The following is a 20585-nucleotide window of genomic DNA, read 5'->3' as shown; positions in this document are numbered from 1 at the left end:
GAGGAATATTTGTACAGTTTTCAAATATATGTACTAAAAAACTTTGTAAATGAAATTCCAACTGAAGCTTAGAAATCCTAAATAAATATTACAATATATTGACTCGTTTTTGTCAACTGTAGCAGATAATACTCTATTCTATAAGCTAAACAGGTGATGCTATCTGGGCATTGTTATATCATAATAAAGTTTATTGACAAATAGTTGTTAAAACGACAATTTCCGACCTCTTTTGTTCGACCTTTTTATTATGACGAAAACATTGTTCGATTTTTAAAACCGATATTTTGAAAATGTAAATATTTGAATAATTGTTGTAAAGTTGACTTGATTAGTCTTATATTGTTATGAAAGTAAATATTTGTTTTCTGAAATTCACGTTGGCCCGAATAATTTGTTCGCACACCTAATGACTTTGTTAAGTCATTAAATAATAATAATGACTGTAAATATTAATAGTTTACCGAATAAATATATTACTACGAAGTTGCTGTAGCTTTTATCTGTGTAGGTAACAATCCATTAGCCAGTTATGTCATTTAAAAACATGATATTACAATCTAGCTTAAAAACGGGAAGGATTTTATAAAAGCTAATATGGTCCAGGGGTTAGAACGCGTGCATCTTAACCGATGATTTCGGGTTCAAATCCAGGCAAGCACAAATATATATGTGTGCTTAATTTGTGTTTATAATTCATATCATGCTCGACGGTGAAGGAAAACATCGTGAGGAAACATGTATGTGTCTAATTTCATCGACATTCTGCCACATGTGCATTCCACCAATCCGCATTGGAACATCGTGGTGGAATATGTTCCAGAACCCTCTCTTTAATGGGATAGGAGGCCTTAGCCCAGTTGTGGGAAATTTACAGGCTGTTACTGTACAATACTGTTATTATATCTTAAATCCTATTTTCGGTATATATCTTTGATATAAAAACTAGCCTATATTTTTCTATAACACAATTGTCTCCTTTAATAATGTCTATACATAGAGGTTACCGCTTACCTTAAGTGGGCCATTTAAATCTAGTTGAGTAGTTAAACTGGATTAAAGCGGATATAAATACATGACAAGGGCGCATGAGTTATCAATCAATTTTAGAAATTATTGCAACATCTCAATAAAAGTCAGTTAAGCAACACAAAGGAATGTAAATCAATGCCAGGAGATAATATTATATCTCAACGTTTTATTAGTCCTTAATTTATTATTATTTATGTAATATCTTATTAAATACAGGCAAGTTTGTATGTATACTTTTTTTTTTAATTTCGAAGTTTAACTTTTTTTTTTATAAAAGTTTTTATGTTGCTCTGTATCTTTCGTCCAATTTTAATTCGATATTTAAATTTGAAAATTTTAGCAGAAACAAATAGTGATGTTTTTTTTTTCTTTCTTCGTAAACTTTGTCTGTGACTAATGACAATAATGTATTCAACGATGCTGAGTTGTTATAAAGTACATTACCGAGGGAATTACCGCTGTTTACTATATATTTTAATGACAACGTCTTGATTTTAAGGAAAAAGATTTACTCTAAAATAGTGCATTTTATTCTTATTTATTATTAATATTTTTTATAAGACACTATTATTATATCATGTGATATAAAACGAGATATCAAGATTTATTAATAAATCGAATGAATCCTAATTTCGTGATAAGATTCTTAGTTTATGTAGGTAAGGGCTAAGCAATCAAGTTTACTTGTTTGCAACTTGGCCTTATTAAACTCTTGCGAGGATTTATAGGGGATAATTTACGTAGCATATTATTAAGTGTACCAATCACAAGACCTTTAAAAAGTTTTCACTATCGTTGCTTTTTTTTAATAATCGTAACAATAAACTAGTAGTGAGGTATAAGGAACTACAAAGGTAGTCGATTTTTATTTAAATTTGATTATTCTATACATTATCGAAATAACTTTATGATTTTTTTATTAATATTGTACATTTAACTGAAGTATATAGCGTTATATAACACTGATTAATTATTTAACATGTACCTATTTGTTTATATAAATGCACTTATTCTATAACACGTGCACTTATGCTTATTATTCAATAAATGTTATCTAAATTGCATATATTTTCACGCAAGGATATTCAAATTAAGTTTTACGTATTCTGTTTTCTATCCTTGAAAAATATAATTTAATAAAATTAGATTTGTTTTTATTTGTGTACTTTTGTAAGTGCTAAATAGGTACAGCAGTTAACGTTGATTATAGCAATGGACTAAATTAACATTCTAGTGTAATATATAGAAAAAATAAGTAATTTTACTCTTTTATGATACAGTTTAAATAGATAGCAAAAGTAGTGCCATAATCAAATCAAGAATATTTTAGCAGGGAAAATTGAAAATAAGGCTATTTTTTTAATCGTCAATATAACGCCGTTTCGGTAAGCAGCCTCCAGCGAGTAAAAACGGCAAGAAACGCGTTAGTTACTCTTTTCAAAGAAATTGATTTACAAATATATTAGTATTTACAATTATTGTTAAATCAGCCCTTTGTAGGATCTCAAGACAAAATCTATCTACATCCAAAAAGTATTTATCATTATCCATAGTGTAAGGTATAAAGCATCAGGGGAAGGACAAGAAATATAATTAAATAACATTCATTTGGTGGTGTATTGTATTCAGCGATAACAATATGAATGAATGAGTGAATGAAATGTACTTTACGAACGATATTTTGTTTGTTGGATGTGTGTTAAGACGGCATTTTTGAAATCTATCCCTGTTTTTCATCCGACAATACCGACGATCCGCACGAGTTTTTAGAGGGTAGACAGATGTGAACGGATATGTTTGTTTTTGTGCGCTTCTGATTTCAAACTGTTTTTGTACTTATTCGAAAACATTAGGAAATAAATGTCTTAAATTTTAACCAAAGGGAAATATTTGGGAATGATTTATTATAATGATAAAACTAAACAATTAAGTACACGATTATAACAAAGTCATTATGTTGCATTATGTTACCTGAAGCTGACATTTAGGAATATCGATACGAGTTCATAACATACATTTTAAGCTATATAGTAATATGCTTGACTTAAAACATTATAATCGGTAACGCCTACTACAAAGTATATTTCTAATATATTGCTTTATGTATGAGTGAAAAATACGTTTTGTTAAAACATATGAGGATTTTTATAATGTGTCTACGTGATTATTTCAACGGGTTTCAATACCTGGCCCAATTTATTGAGGCAGCGTATAATTTGTAGCGGTGCTCACATCAAGAGTACGTGGTACTTTGTACGCTTTTATAATAGGAAAATTTATTCATTGCAAAAGCGCTGTAATTACGAAATTGAGAACACATTTATATAATATTATTCCATATTATAAAATATGATAGTAATTAACACATTCGCGTAAATAATTAGCTATTTTCATAATATATAATTTTCAGCTCAAGTTAGAATTCAAATAAATAATTAAAAATTGGGCTTATGACTTATATTCCAAAATTTGGATTCATCTCGATATGCACAAAATATCCCGAAGTATAAATGAATATAAATGTTATTGAATTAATTGGTTAAAAGGGGTCCAAAACATGTTTATTAATAAGATATTACTTGTAACTATTTTAATTTTAGCTTATATTATTAAGTAATTCAAGTCATATGTGTCAAATGTGGCCTAGAATAAAGACAAGACAACTTGGATGACGCACTGCCATGCGCTTTACGTGTTTTAGGAAAAAAGCAAAAATCTTACTCATTGAATACTCGGTGATCGAATTTTTTTTCTTAAAAAACATAGCAATTCGTTCGTAATCCATTACTAAGAGACACACTGCATCGTTTCATGTGTTTCAATTATCAACTTTTACGTATATCCGAGGCGTCTGAGCGCACTACGAACGCAGGTAATTCTATAGATGCACACGGCATGCTTACTGCACAACGAATACAATACTGCGACGATGAAGTAATATTGATAATTTATACCTTAATAAATAACATTGGAATTGTATAAGTGATTAGCTGTTCACGTGGCGGTTAACTGCAGTTATAATTTAAAATATTGCTTGTTTTATGGCACCTGTCGTATATTACTACGAATATAGTAAAGAAAAGTGCCAACAAGATCAACAGCTAGCTTATCGGGGTGTAGATTACGATTATGGGTTTGAATCTCAGGTACAGCAAAATATTATTAGATCAGTTTTTGTGTAAGGATTCTGTCGATATCAGTCGGGAGTTACGTCGTTGGTACTCCTTGATTTGGAGATCAAGTGAAGCTGTTGGATTTGCGCCTGACCACTCTCCCCTCTTGTCGGGTAGTCCGTTGAATTATGAAAGCAAGGAAATAGAGTGCATCTGTGTTTGCACCCACATCCGTGCACAATGATACAGCGCGATGTTACTGCGTAAAAGAAAACAGTCGGAAAAGTAAACATGAAATTGCAATAAAAATAAACTTGTTTTGCTTCGAACGTCGAAATAAAAAATACTCTTCAGAAACAAATAACGTACACGATTTGCACAATGATAGATATGTAACAGATAATGTAATTGGCTAGATAAATTATCTTTTATAAATCTAATGATTTAAGTATTCAATATATTGCTAAGTAAATTTATGACTTAAACTTTACATTGCTACTTAACTCATCTTTTTGATATTGACGTGATCCCAATTCTTTAGTATGTTAAAGCTATTATATGTATATATGTTTTTTTATGATATAAGTAGGCGCATAAACAAGTGGGCTATCTGATGGTAAGTGGTCACAACCACCCATAGACAATGGCGCTGTAAGAAAAATAACCATAAAAAATAACTATTTCTTACTGCAACACTCCACCAACATTGGGAAATAAGTTATTATTTCCGTTGCAGTTAAACTAGCTCTTCAAAAACTCTAAATTGCAAAATTGCAATTCTTAAAATTTGCTAAATGGCGGTAGGATATCTGTTGTTTGGTTAGTACCTACCCAGCAAGTGAATATATTTAACACATTAATTCTTCTTATTTATATAAATTAAAGTATATATAGAGACGGGTAACATTGCTTTTTATAGCTTATTTTTAAACTTGTTATATACTACGCAGTTTTGCCATTTGTTCATATCAGGATTATGTTGATTTTGGCACAAACATCAAAGTTGAATCGTAAATGTAGAGTTGGTAAAAATTTACATCTGCTCCAAACTCCAAAGATTCTTAATCAAAATATTGAAGTGTATTCGAACGGTATGAAAAGAGATACTTGAAATATTTAATATCATGACTGTATTTTTCGCCTAAGGGCCAGTGAACGCCAGACCTACGCTTCAGTTTAAAAGATATAAAATTCAGAATATTATGGCATTCGAATGTTTAAAAGCTGGAGTTATATATATGTAATAAAAACATTACGTTTTGTTTTTATGAATTTCTTGGCATCGCTTTGATTCATGGAAATGACGAATGATTTCAAGAAGATCGCGTTAATTCTAAATCTGTAGATACAATGCATTGTAAAACTTCGTAAATATTAGGTATGTTAGGATACTATGATGGAAAGCTATAATAGGATATTTATGCACATAATTATGTACAACATTTAATTATTCTTTTATTCATATTTTTTTTTATAAGTCTTTGAATTCAAAATAAACTTTATTTAAGTCGATTTTTACAAGCACTTTTGAAACTGGAATTAGAAAAAACAAATGCATACACTTAATAATTATGTACATTAAAATCAACGAATAACTCCACTCACACAAATAAATATTGTATAAATGTAAAGGAAACACACAGTCGGAACTTAATGACTTATTCTTACTTAAAAGGACAATTAAAAGTCATGTATAGTCCTAGTAAATTCTGTTAAAAGCCTCGATTTATTTGCGAATTTTGTATAAACCCTAGCGAATAATTATACTAATATAAGAAAGAAAACAATATTTTGACAGATTATATAAACACAATCTTATCCATTAGGTGTTTTGAGTGCTGCTATGATATACGTAGATTCCATATGTCTGTTTTTTTTAAACTGTTTTATTCTTGATCTCATTGCCAAGATCGACGCCAAATAACTAACCTAGATCTCTTTTTAAATTCTTATTTACCCGCTAGTTCAAACAAAATGAATTTTATTCCAGACGTTAAATATTACTATATTGAGGCTCACGGAAAACGCATACTTTATATGTATAATATTTTTAAGCATAAAAAATGTGTGTGTTTGTGTGTGTGTGTGTGTTTGTGTGTGCGTAATAATGTAAAATTATCTGTGTAATAATTGTAATAATTAAATCTGATGTATGTTGGTCGTGCGACTTTTGTTAATTTAATGAATTTATTATCTCATAACTATTTATTATACAAAATAACAAAAATGAAATAATTGTACATGTTATTATAATAAACGTAATCTAGGCGAAAATATTTCTGTTTCATCATTTTACTTCTGTTCGTAAATAATTATTTTCTGTAATTTTATCTCCCTTTTATTTTAAAGAGCTTGAAAGCTGAGCGAGGAAAGTAGGAGAAAAAGAATATTCGAAATATAATGCTATAAATATTTAACACATTTAAAAATGTAATTGTATCAAATTGATTTTAGTTTTTTAAACTAAGTAGAAATAATTCTATTATAATTATTTAAATGTTTTGCTAATGAATAATTTTCAAAATATATAATTCTGTAATATCAGAGTATTTACTGGATTCTGTTTTGAAATATTTTGATCAAAATCTTGCCAATGATACATTACATTGTGTTTCCTCTTACGAACAGTTTTGCAGCCAAGAGTCATTAACCTATCTTGACTTGCTGCAATTTATTATAGAATTTATAAATATCGATAACGCATTGATATAAACAATGTTGTTTTGACTAATAATTAAATCTTATTTATTTTACGAATAAATTGTAAAGTAAAAAAGTAAAGTTACATACAGCCTGTAAATTTCCCAATGTTGGGCTAAGGCCTCCTATCCCATTAAGGAGAGGGTTTGGAACATATTTCACCACGCTGTTCCAATGCGGCTTGGTGGAAAGCACGAAAATATATATTTTTAACCAAACTCCTTGTATGGTACTCTATTTTTATTTTTGGTTTTGTAATTACTTCGATGATAATCCTAGGTCTCACAACAGACGGGTAAATATTTTTCTGTTACTTTTAATTAAGAAATGTGAATAAAAATAATCAATTTATATGCCTTGAGCATGTATCTATATATAAAATATATAGATAACGATTATGTCACAAATTAATAAACGCGTTTTAAACGATATCGCGATATGATGCCAATCACCGCAATGGGATACATTATAAATTGGGATGTTTTCAATTTCCGTTTCGCGGTTTTTGTAACCTCACGATGTACCACAATGTAAAATATTCAGACATTTATGAAATTCTCAACTATCGGTTCAGGCAATGGTATTTTACTAAATAAATAAGATATAATATTTGAAAAAAAAATATCAAGAAATGTTAATTCAATTATAATTATAAAATGTAAATATAAAAATAAACTTTTATTTGGTCCTCAGTATGAATAAATTATCACGTAACCATTCCTAAGAGTGTGTTTAGAATTTCAGCTGAAATTCATCCGTTTGAAACTTTGTTAAAATTCAGTTGCAAGAATTCACTAACGGGTGCAGTTAAGTAAAATTAAAAAACGGAAAACTGTTTATTAGTTTTCCTACACAAAATCCCTTGGTATATATAACATAGCCTATCATTATAGAACTTGAAATACGCTAGAAGGATAATGTCATAGCAAAACATAAATGACAGTGAGTATTTTATGTACACTTATCAAAATTAAAATCAAAATCAAAATAAACTTTATTCAAGTGGGCTTAATGTATCCTACTTGGAAGTCAACAGGTATTAATTCCAAGCTTTTTTATCATCTACAAAATCTTATATCGAATAATATGCCTTTTTTACCAACGAATTTTTTATAAACGATTTGTATTTACGAAACGGCAAAGTTAAAAATATCTGCGGATTATATTAATCAAATTCAAATATTTTATTAACGAGTATTAGGTAACACCCGAAACATAAAATCCTATATAAGTTAAAGTATGAAGTTAAAGGAAAATATAAAATTTAATCGGTGAAAGCAATTTAAAGAAGAATCACTCGTTAAACAATGCATGTGTTTTAATGAGATCACACTTGTAATTGTAAAACTTTGAGTGGTTGGCAGCGAGCCCTGTCCTGCGTCCCACTTGAGCTACAACCTATATTTTAGTTATCTTCTTTTCCCTGCCCGTGTCCTAATTTATTTAGGGTCAGCATGTCTTTTCTTTACATTCACTATTGTTGGCCATCTGATCATTCACATCTATCTCTCTTATATCCTTAGTCACACACTCCATCCGTGACCTCTTTAGTCGTCTTTTCTCCTCTTTACACTTCTTTGTCCATGCCAACACAACATACATACATAGTACACTAAATCATTGAAAACAAATATAATCGTCCTGACGTCCCGTTTATTCAAAAGAATTAGAGTTTTGTCCATACCAAATTTTTTCATTTTGTTAAAATTTCTCTTTATTTTTCTTATACAGCTGTAGTACCGCTTTCTAAACGGCCATTAACTTTTTCCTGTTCTCTAATATTAAATATTTGTTAAATCGTACCAATTTAGTAAATTTCAATCAAGAATCCTCCATATTTTTCTATGGCTAGAGATCTTCAAAATGAGACCATACCCGATTTTCTACGTGCAGCTATCGTCCCATAATCATCGGGACAAATGATTATCTCCTTATAAAAAATACAAAATATTAAGCGATTCTTTATTAAATGTAACTACTAAAGTGAAAAAATGCATCGATAATATTTCACAAGAGTTTCAATCGGTGATGATAATATTCGCTGTTTTTTTATTATTCAATCAGAATCGTATAAACATTAAACGGCACAAATATAAAAGGAATTCAACTATAATCCAATTGATAATATATGTGAACAATAACTGCCGTTATTTTACCGTATGATTTGAAAATCTCCACAGCATTGTGCACACCCCATGCTATTTATAGTAAATTAAATCGAATGGTCGTTTGTTTGTCTGACGACTTCAATCGAATTATTCAATCTGAGCACTACATCTCTGCAACGCTTTTTGTAATTGGTGACCTCAGGGAAAAAAGCGGTAACTACCGCATTAGCACTAAAAAATGTTACTGTTAAAATAAACGCTCGTAAAAAGTACCATTGTGAGCTAAGATTTTGCTGCTTTAATATTTTGTGATTGAAATTTTAACGGAACTATGAAAACACTTCCTATTCTTAAAAAAAAAGATATCTTTGTTATTTACAAACGTTATATCTTAAATCATAGTTAAGATTATATCAACTAAGTATTAGAAATATAAATTAAAATCGTATTTAAAAAATATATTGATTGATAGGAATGTAACCTTTTTTAATTCGAATGTTATAAATATTATAGTATAGTATAGATAAAAACTGAAGAATGTCAAAACAAAATTAGTTGTTTTTTTATTAATATACAATAATAATTTGTAAGTATTGTATACAAATTTGTTAGAAGGACAGAAATATTTAAAGAAAATATGTAGTGACGTTTAATTTCTATTTGGTAGTAAATTTTTCTCGAGTCACGCTACGACACATCGAAGCTACAATTAGCTGTGATGTAGGATGTAGGCATCCAATACCGGGCTCATCATATCGTTAATTTGTTTAATAAACATGAATTAATCGAGTACAATAGTCTTGGCACCACGTGATCCTAATGGTAAATAATATTGCAATGTCAAGTCTCAAGTGGATGTAAGCAATACGTGTGACATTATGCGGATTACGGCAATTGGACCCTGGCTGACTTGGAGTATCAGTTAACACGATGACGTATCCGGAGTATCGTCATGACATTGAGGAAAAATTAAAAAAAATATAAAAAATAATTAAATCACAAATAGACCCCGATTTATGATGAATAGAACTCTCCTATAAAAACTTTTTGGTAATATCTCTATGTCGTATACAAATTTAAGACTGATATAATAACTCTTTAGTCATTAAATAAATAATTTTCAAGTACAAACTAATGATTTTATCCTTAAAAAGAAGTAAGAAACTCGAGGTTGCTTTTATAAATATATAATAATATTTATACCAATTATTATTAACTCAAATAATAAAAGTCAAAACGTGATATGTTTGTTTGTGATGCACATTATCGTATAAAATATTATGAACTTGATACGCTTCTACGATAACAATCATATTCCTGATCTGCAGGTCCTGTATTGACTCTACAATGACCTATTCTATAAAGCTACTATATTGTTCGTTATAAGAAAATCAACTATGTTTCTCTTGTGTTAGTATCTTACATTGTTTTAAATCGAAGGGTGATCTAGTAATAAGTCCATCATTTTATAATTTAAAGGATTATTTGGATTGTCAGCTTTTAGAATTCAATGAAATAGATTTTTGTTACTGCAATATCAAAAATGTAGGTATAGCTTTGCAATTGAATGCATTTAAATTTGTACATCACAAAATCTACTTCCAAGACTACATACAAACGTCAGTTAAATTATTTTTACAGTTTTTATTTTTATAGGAATCGTGTGGTTTCCTGTATTTAATTTTTATATTTTTAATGTCATACTTACTCTCTTATATTATATTATTTACAAGAGGAAACTGAGTTTAGTATAAATAAATATGCTATGTTGGTAATATAATATTGAGGCATAATATTAATATCTTACTACAAAATACATTATATTAGTTCTGATTACTTTTACAACACTTAAGCCGCCTTTTATATTGCGGATATTTTTATTGTCTGATGGAAATATTTATTTTTCCTAAGAGTATCATTTAAAAATGTTTAAATATTTTTTATTTGTGTGTTATATTTATAATTTGGCAACATTATTTAAACTAGAAAGTAGAACTCTTTAGTGTTAAATGTAGACAAATTGGTAAGTCATACTTTTTAGTACACAATAAATTCATTTTTAGTTTAGTACATGTAGTTCTGACAAATAATCTTATTGGTAAAAGATTCGTGTTTATTTTGGCAGTCAGAGAGAACGAACGCGTTAGCAAGTTAACCCAATTAGCTTGCACATATTTAATTATAATCCAACAGTTTTGATAAATCACCGTGATTCCCACATTTAGAATAAAGCAACATTAATTTAGCAAGCGATAACGTCATACCAATAAATGAAATACAATTTAAATAATAAAATACCACATATAACACTTAGAACATTATATACCACAATGAACTTAGGCTTAGATGTAACACCGTTTCGTTAGATCCAATGGATTCGAAATATCCATACAAACAGACAGCATTGCGGGGCAACATAAAGCTTTAACTCCCTAAAATAATTTATCTACGAACATAACGCCGATATCCTTTTTCCGTCATTTTGGAATAAATTCTTCTTTTGTAAATTAATAACACAACACAAGAAACACTGGTTTACGAGTTTGCGAGTTTGCGACACGAGTTAGCGTATGCGTCGCGTGGTCGGTCTTGTTTCAGTAACGAAACGCAACATGTCAGCGCGCTCGGTCGGGCGGCGGGTAACTGCACGTTGGCAGGCCAAGACTCGGAAACGACCATGCGCCTTGTCGCTTCTACTGACGCCCAGCATTCATGGTCAATGCTAGCAGATTGATAACTTGTTCCTGTTGCCGAATTTTTATTATTACAATCACTGATACATTAATGCAATCAATGTTAATTTTTTTTCGGCCTTTTTTGTACTAATTTTGTAATTATATCAATTAAATCAAATGGATGTATTTTTTTATCTATTACGATTTATTTCCCTGAATCTAAGTACATTGTGGTTACAATTTATCTGTAATATTATCGAACGAAAGCTTTTTAAAGCTTTTTTATAAAGTACAATATCTTTAGATCTGGAAATATATTTTGGTGGTTATTAATAATGGTTTGGACTAAGTCGTCAACTGCAAATGTTGACTTTGTTGAAATTTTCGCAATAAAATTTAAATTTATTTGTGTAACTGACAGACTAATATAACATGACCTCATGTTAAATATGTTGCTAATTTAACAGTAATCTTTTCCGGAAAGTTTCATAACGATTTATTTATATTTACGGTATACGTTATTTCGTGTTTGTGACATGCGTACGTTCGTGTATAGTTGTAATAATAATATATATACAAACATCCTGTTTTATCGATGACTAATAGTAATTTTGTCATATTTTTTACCCTGAAAATAATTTCAGTGTACACTGGTTTGATTCATATTTTGAAATACATGTTAATTTATTTAAAGTATCAATTTTTTTTATGGCGTAGTTTGGCGGACGAGCATATGGGCCACCTGATGGTAACTGGTCACCATACCCATAGACAATGAAGCTGTAAGAAATATTAACTATACCTTACATCGTCAATGTGCAATCAACTTTGGGACCTAAGATGTTATGTCCCTTGTGCCTGTAGTTACACTGGCTCACTCACCCTTCAGACCGTAACACAACAATACTGAGTACTGTTATTTGGTGGTAGAATAACTGATGAGTGGTTGGTACCTACCAAGACGGGCTTGCACAAAGCCCTACCACCAATGGTAAAGGCTATAGCTTAAAAGAGCCTTTTAGTTGTTCACAAACAAAGACAGGATATACAAAATAGTAGAGAGTTATAACAAAACTTATATCACTACATTGTCTATTCCAAATTCTACGAAAATACGAACTAACATAATTCTCTCCTTGGTGTTAATAATAAAGCGTTTTTAGAAGATAAACGGTTTAGAGGAGTTGTGTTGCTTTATTTAGTCTTGTTTCCGGTAAAGTAAATTCTCAAGTGTAAAAACTAAAACAGTTGAAATATATGTACTATATAATTATTTTTTATATTTTTTGAATATCGAAAGTTTATTTAATATACCTCGCTCTTCCAAAGAGGTTTAACTATTCGTGGCCTCGTTGGTTTGCGCGTGTAAACTTGCGTTACGTAGTCGAGCTTCGTGCAAGGTTTTCTTTATATTAATATTTCAAGATATTCGCAATAGATTCCGGCTTCGTTTCTTGTTAAAAATATGAGGTAGAGAGATTATTATAAATATTAATTCATATAAAATGAATATGAAAATTGTCATGAATTAGCCATAGACGTGCATAAAAACATGAAATTTTGTTAATAACTTTGGTAATCTTAATTAAAAAAATACATTTTAAAAACAATAATATTAATACAGTTATCAGTGAATAAATTTTCTATGCGATACAAAATTGTAAAATACATCTACTATAAAATTCTTTTATTTGCAATTTCAACGAGCGTGCATTCGTAAAGGCTTCGGTTCGGATAGAATTTTGAAGCGAACATACAATTTTAATATGGGTTTGGACTAATTGACGGGGGAATGGCACAATTCGAGCACTCTACGTATTATGCTCTGTGTTCTGTATTTAAGTATTAAAAGGAATCAAATCTCTTTATCTCTTTAACATTATATGACGTTTTATTACTGAACTTGAAAATTTATTACCTTAGTTACTGAAATAATGTATAAGAAAATCTTTAATATAATACAGGATGTTGTTTATTAATGATAAGAATCATTAAACGGGAATATTGTTTCAATACGTCACTGGCTTGTCTATATAGAGTTCCTGAGGTCACATTATAATCATTCAATATAAACAATTTCAACCTGTGAAATCTGGATTAAAGCGGCGTTCATTGAATTACTAAGAAACTTATAACGCAGATTTAAAACACATTATATATATTGACTTTGGTTTATACTGTCCTTATGACGTCATTACAGATCCACTATTATAAAAGTCTTAAATACACAATGAACAAAAAACCGCTGTTAAATTTGCATTATAATGCAAGAAGTTCTGCTTGACAGCTCGACGACGAGCTCAAGCGTTCGACGTGTTTAGCTCAAATAACGTGTTATTGTTGAAGAATCAAATTAGACAAAATACTCTTCCATTTGTTTTAAAGTTAGAAAACAAAATAAGAAACACTTAAACGATTACCAAGAATGATGAATATTACTTATATATGTAGCTTAACGTTTGCTATTAATGATATTTTTCACCAGTTAATGAATGAATAGATAGCGTTGGTAACGTCTTTTAGACCAATTGGGGTCTAAGCTTTTTTTTTTTAATTTTAAATATCGGTCCTAAATCATAACATGGATTCGAATTATATATGTTTCTGTTCTCATAGTCATGTGGTCTTAAGTTGTATCCTTTTATAGCAATAAAAGACCTGACATTTTTTTATTTTTATATTTTTGGCTTCACAAACATGTTAGTCCGTGCCTTTGATCTTTGATGTGTTTTTCTTCATTTTTTATTTTAGTCTACCTAAGCTGATATCTTAATGATAAGAATTTGTTTTTCGATGAAATTTGTTGTATGCACTATAAATATAAACTTTTATGTTTCGGAGAAGGGAGTTATCTGAGCCGAAGGCAGTTGCAACATCCTATAGCACTGTCACTCATCGGCTGAGTAATTAGGGTAGAGCGACTATAGAAAAAATAATACTACATATAAAACAATTGAGATGAGACGGCTCAGTGGTTAGAACGCGTGCATATTAACCGATGATTACGAGTTCAAACCTAGGCAAGCACCACTATGTGCTTAATTTGTGTTTATAATTCATCTCGTGCTCGGCGGTGAATAAAAACATCGTAAGGAAATCTACATGTGTCTAATTTTATCGAAATTCTGCCACATGAGCATTCCCCCAACCCACATTGGTGCAGCGTGGAAATTTACAGGCTGTTACTTTACTACTTATATATAACAATTATACGTTTAGGGATATTCCACCACAGGGATAAGGCGACTCTCCCTTTATGGAGAAGTGTTGGAATTTATTCTACTACGCTACTCCAATACGGTTTAGTGTATACACACGTGGCAGAGTTTATTTGAGATTTTTATACCAAATTCTTTTTTTTTATTACGTTTTTGTTTACCCAACTTTATGGATAGTTTAGATATGTTTATCGTACGACCGGAATATAATTTATTTGATTTATATAATTTCATCATTAAATATTAATAATGATGTTGACTTTTCACACGTATGTTAATATGTGTATCACGTAGTTCATAAAAGAACTTAGCGATTACAAATCCGGGGAAGCACCTAACAGTTTTCGTTTGATTTATTTGTATTTATAATTCATCCCACACAAGACAACCGATAAAGAAAAAGAACGTAAGGAGACCTGTATGTGTCAAATTAAATTCTGACACATGATCACAGTACATATATGTATTTAACGTATGTATTTATTTAATCCGCATCATCAAATATTCCTATTCCTTAATATGATATGAAGTCTTTGCTAAGAGGGTCTTAACTGTTGTATGTACCGGCAAAAATTAAATAGGCAATCTTTTAATATAGTACCTGTGTCATTTACCTGCTTGACTCACGTTTGCAGGAAACTCTTTGTTAATAAATCCCACGAACATCTATTTTAAGCTGAGTTTAATCATGACGCAACTTTTGCAACACCGAGTTTTACAAAGAACACTTTCTTATTTCACTAAGCTGTGAAATGTTTGTCTTTTGTCGTAACAGCAGTCAAAGACCGTGTTATCTTATCAGCTCAACGCCATTGGTAACAGATTTCAATTAAATACATTATTAATTAAAATTATTGGGTAACCTTTCCTATCAAAGGCACGTTCGATTTTGATCATTGTTATGATGTAATTGTTACATTCAATTAATTTAATGTTGCATCTTTTATATGAGATTATGAGATCAGCATTACTTAAGGCTTTGTGGTAAGTTTAGGTAATACCAATTTATCGCATAGTCTACCAATTAATAGTATTACGTAGTATCCTCTATCCGGTTTGAAGATTCAATGAGCCAGTGATTATAGACACGTAAGGGATGTTTAACACCCTTGTTGCTCTTAACACATTATCGATGTACGGAATAGGTTATATGTGCAGAATAGGGGTGGTAGTCATCAGCTCAAGTGTACCAATTACCAGTTTTTGTACAGTTAAAGTAAGAAAACCTTCGTCAGTTTTCAAATTCACACCTTTACCAAGTCTTAAGCTCTTAGGACCTTTTGAATCTAAACATCGAATCATTGTGACACAATATGTCATTCGCGATCGGTAAAGCAGATTATCGCTCCTACTGAGCACACGAAAATGGACCTTTAGGTGACGAACCTTTTCTTATCCCGACTGTACATATTTGAAAAAACATCGTGTAATCTATTGTAGCGAGGAGTAAAAGCTTCTAGGGTTGCATCAGACAATCGATACACAATATTTGATGATGTATATTTACATAGAGTACAGTGTATAGTTACAGAGTCTACACAATCCTTTAGAAAGGATAACAGCAGATTCGATTTTATACATTAAACGGCTTCGGAGCTGTAAGGAGATTCCAGCTCCAAACATCATCAAAGATTAAAAGAGGTGTAAGTCCAATTATGGGATATTCGTCGGCTGTTAGTTATGCATGTATAACTTTAACTAATTTTGACTTCAATAGTTATGAAATAAGTGAAGGTCGCAGTATGCTTTAATAGTCTCGAAGGACGCAATATGCTAATTTAAAATAGTTAATAATAGCCTCATTCGAAGTTAATGTTTGGAATTTTAAACGTTCATTATATTTTCATAATTTATTATTTTTTAACATGATAAAGCTGAATACGCTTTACCGTATCTAAAAAAAGATAATGATATACATCCTTTTTTGACATTCATGTAATATGAATATTTAGGTAATCGTCAGGATGTCGCGTTATCTCCCTCTTTCTCTTTTTGTGTAGGATGGATTGCATAATAATTTTGCGTACATTGTGAAATAAAATTATTAATATTATTTGTGTATTCCAACCACAGTAATAATTAATTATAAGTTACATACAAACAAGGTACTTTGCTCTAGACGCTGCCTATTCCCTCTAGACCATAATAATAGATATATTCTTTTTGGAAATGCTTAAACAATCTTTTACCTGTTGCTGATATAATAGTCTAAATCAAATGAGTTTTTCCTTCATTAGCAGCTGGAGTTTTAATGTTGGGTATTTGCCACTCTCTTACGTCAGAGAGCACGTAAACTTGTCCAGTCATGATGAATTGTTGCCACATCGGATTGATTATAAGAGTAAAGGACTACCTTTACTTGGTGGTAGGGCGTGCAAGCCCGTTTGGGTAGGTACCACCGACTCATCAGTTATTCTACCGCCAAATAACAGTACTCAGTATTGTTGTGTTCCGGTTTGAAGGGTGAGTGAGCCAGTGTAACTGCAGGCACAAGGGACATAACAACATAGTTCCCAAGGTTGATGGCACATTGACGATTAAGGAATAGTTAATATTTCTTACAGCGTCATTGTCTATGGGTGATCCACTTACCATCAGGTGGCCCATCTGCTCGTCCAACAACCTATACCACAAAAAAAACCTATAGTGCAATAGTGTGCAGTTTTTTAAGAAAGATAAACACAAGAACTAACCAAGCAGTAGGGTCTCGTCATCGAGCGCTGTGACGAGCGAGTCGGTGCAGCATGTGTTGGTGTTGTCGATGGATATTCGCACGGAGTTGCAGTCCGCGGGCGAGTGCGGTAGCTGCTCCGCCGACTGCGCTGCGACCCGCCCGTTCGCGAGCCGCAGCGACGCCGCACGCCCGCCCGTGCCTGTCGCCGCGCCGCCTCCACCATCTTCGCATCTGCAAATATATCACACTATTAAAATTGGAACAACTGAGTCCATGGAGATGAAGCATACAACAACAACAACAACAGCCTGTAAATTCCCACTGCTGGGCTAAAGGCCTCATCTCCCTTAGAGGAGAAGGTTTGGAACATATTTTACCACGCTGTTCCAATGCGGGTTGGTGGAATACACATGTGGCAGAATTTCTACGAAATTTGTCACATGCAGGTTTCCTCACGAAGTTTATCTTCACCGCTGAGCACGAGATGAATTATAAAGACAAATTAATCACATGAATCAGCGGTGCTTGCCTGGGTTTGAACCCGCAATCATCGGTTAAAATGCACGCGTCCTAACCACTGGGCCACTCGACTCAATGAAGCATAAGAGTCAATTATTATAATAATAATAATAAATAATAAAAATTGGACAACAACATATACATTACTCTGATCCCAATGTATTATGTAGTAGCTAAAGCACCCGTGTTATGGATAATCAGAAGTAACGACCACAAACACCCAGATCCAAGACAACATGAAAAACTAATGAATTTTCTATATCGACGCGGCCGAGAATCGAACCCGGGACCTCGGGGTGGTGTAACCATGAAAACCGGTGTACACACTACTCGACCAAGGTCGTCGTCATTATATGTATGTGGTTGCATTTTACGTTAGCTCAATTTAACAATGATATTACTTTTAATATAAGACAAAAACTGATTCGATAATTTGAATGCACACAAAGACTTCAGACAGTTTTGTAAATAAAGGAATTCTTTCAGCGAAAATCTCATTTGAGTTGCAGTTTACTTTTACACTCAGTTCAACTTTTTTTATATCTCTAGTGGTTGAAATAGTTTTTTGAATTTCCTAGACGTGCTGCTCAAATGAAATAACGGCTTTTAAAACGACATCGTTTTCTATGGATGGATAGTTTTCTTTTATTTTTTATAAAACCGCTTAAACTACTAATCATAATGCTTTCTTTTATCAAAAATGTTATTGGAAGTCACGTAACATTCATCTAATTAATGAAGATTTTTACATAGGTTTATTTTTTTTTAAATTAAAAGTAGAATCACTAATGAAAAGGGCTGATAACATTTTTCTTTTTGAAATCTCTTGAAGTCTTTTTGAAGAATGGCCATAAGTTTTTAATAAAAAACTATTTGAATTAGATAGTGCATGCCAATTCGAGAATATGTCACGTGTAAAGTTGTTTAAATATATCCTTCTCATAAAATATTAAAATCCGTATTCGTTTTTACGTTTATTGTTGTGTTTTAAAATATTTTTACGATGCTGCACGGAATAATTACATTTTTATTTGACTGTAAATAAACGTCCGTTACCGCTCGTGATTCGTGAACACTGCGAGTTGGGTGAATTACTTTACTGTTTCTGACTAGCAAACTACTAGGTTAGGAACTTCAACGCATCTTCACAATACTTTTTGCTCTGAGTATATTATATTTTCGTAGTATTGCGTGAGTAATAAGGTTATAGTGTATAGTGCGTAAACACGTAGCAATATCCGGAAACATGAAAATAGCGAATTTTCGACGTTCCTAAGATTCTTTCGAAATTTCTTACATTCGACATTGGCTATTCACCTATCTAACGTTAATGCGCTTTTTATAGCGCGTAAAATAACACATAAACGATTTGAAAACATGTTTGTTTCGGACATGTATCATTTCTTTAATTAAATAATAATAAATAAGAGGCCGACATGGATCACGCGCTCGTATTTGCTCCTTAATAAAAAACGGTTTCAGCATGTACACTCTATTTCTATCTCTCTTTCACAGTCCGATAGGACAGTGGCATTCGAAACTCATGAACGAAAAAGAGAATAAGTCTCTAGAAGTGATGTACAACCTCGAGTTCTGCTTAACAACTAGCTAATAGATAATTACATAAGTAATTGCATTGTTTGTGAAACAAAATAAATTAGACATAACCTATACCTTTATACTGAACAGATTTGTAATTTTATGATACCATAGTTTTTGAAAAAATCTACCTGGTTGAATGGAAGTTTCATGCAAGTGGCAAGAGTGGTAAAACCATAATGGTTTTTGGTTTCGTCTATTGAAGTTGTATTGCCAATGCGCTGCCAACCTCATCATCTAAATAACATCCCGTGGCTATGGTAGATAAGTCTATAGGAGCTTACTGCCGGGTGAATCCACTCCAATCTCTGGTTATAGCTCAATTAAATCTTTTATTTTATTATGTGCATTTCCGTTTGCGATCGTAAACAGGGCTTAAAATATTGTCCATTTTATACAAAAATATATTAAAAGCCGATTCCTTGCTTTATATACAGTATACTTGCTACAAAAACAGTGAAAAATTTGTATACAATAAAACTTTTAGCACACCATCAACATTTCTTTGAACCTATTGCATGTTGGTTGTGATATAAATGCGTTTGGAAGAGTTTGCGTAGTTTCTTGAAATTGGTTTAAATAAAAACCACTTCTATTTTTAAAAATTGTTTCAATGTTCGAAATTTAAAAAAAGAATATAGATTAAAAAATACAATATGTATTACAAAATTCAGCTTAAAATTATGACGAATATTGTAAAATGTGTATCCAATAATTTTATTGATTCCACTTTTGAAACTTTTGGTTTTTGTTTGATATTTTTTTCTAAAAATAAAAGTAAATCAAATGCAATACAAAATTATCTCAATCCGCTGTATGTACTTATAAGAATACAATACATCAAAATACATAAATGAAATGTATGCTAGGAGACAACTTTACATCTATCTTTGTACGTATATATGTTTAAAAACTTATTCATAAATTTTCTCTTTTATCTATTTACT

General features: G+C 31.1%; 1 protein-coding gene across 10 annotated transcripts in view; it reads right to left on the bottom strand.

Annotated features, from left to right (window-relative positions):
• LOC124537658 (potassium/sodium hyperpolarization-activated cyclic nucleotide-gated channel 2) overlaps nt 1-20585 on the bottom strand; it is a 255504-nt gene that overhangs the window by 68579 nt on the left and 166340 nt on the right. For 5 of the 10 annotated variants that reach the window (XM_047114557.1, XM_047114556.1, XM_047114558.1 and 2 more), the window contains exon 3: nt 17540-17751. In XM_047114557.1, the coding sequence (XP_046970513.1) occupies nt 17540-17751 (212 nt within the window). Of the gene's footprint in view, nt 1-3753; nt 3941-11251; nt 11583-17539; nt 17752-20585 lie in introns of those variants that run through there. The other 5 variants (XM_047114565.1, XM_047114563.1, XM_047114566.1 and 2 more) reach the window with 5 other exon arrangements.

Source organism: Vanessa cardui, chromosome 18, assembly GCF_905220365.1.
Source record: "Vanessa cardui chromosome 18, ilVanCard2.1, whole genome shotgun sequence".
Classification (NCBI taxonomy): domain Eukaryota; kingdom Metazoa; phylum Arthropoda; class Insecta; order Lepidoptera; family Nymphalidae; genus Vanessa; species Vanessa cardui.
This window is presented reverse-complemented; position numbering and strand designations above follow the sequence as displayed.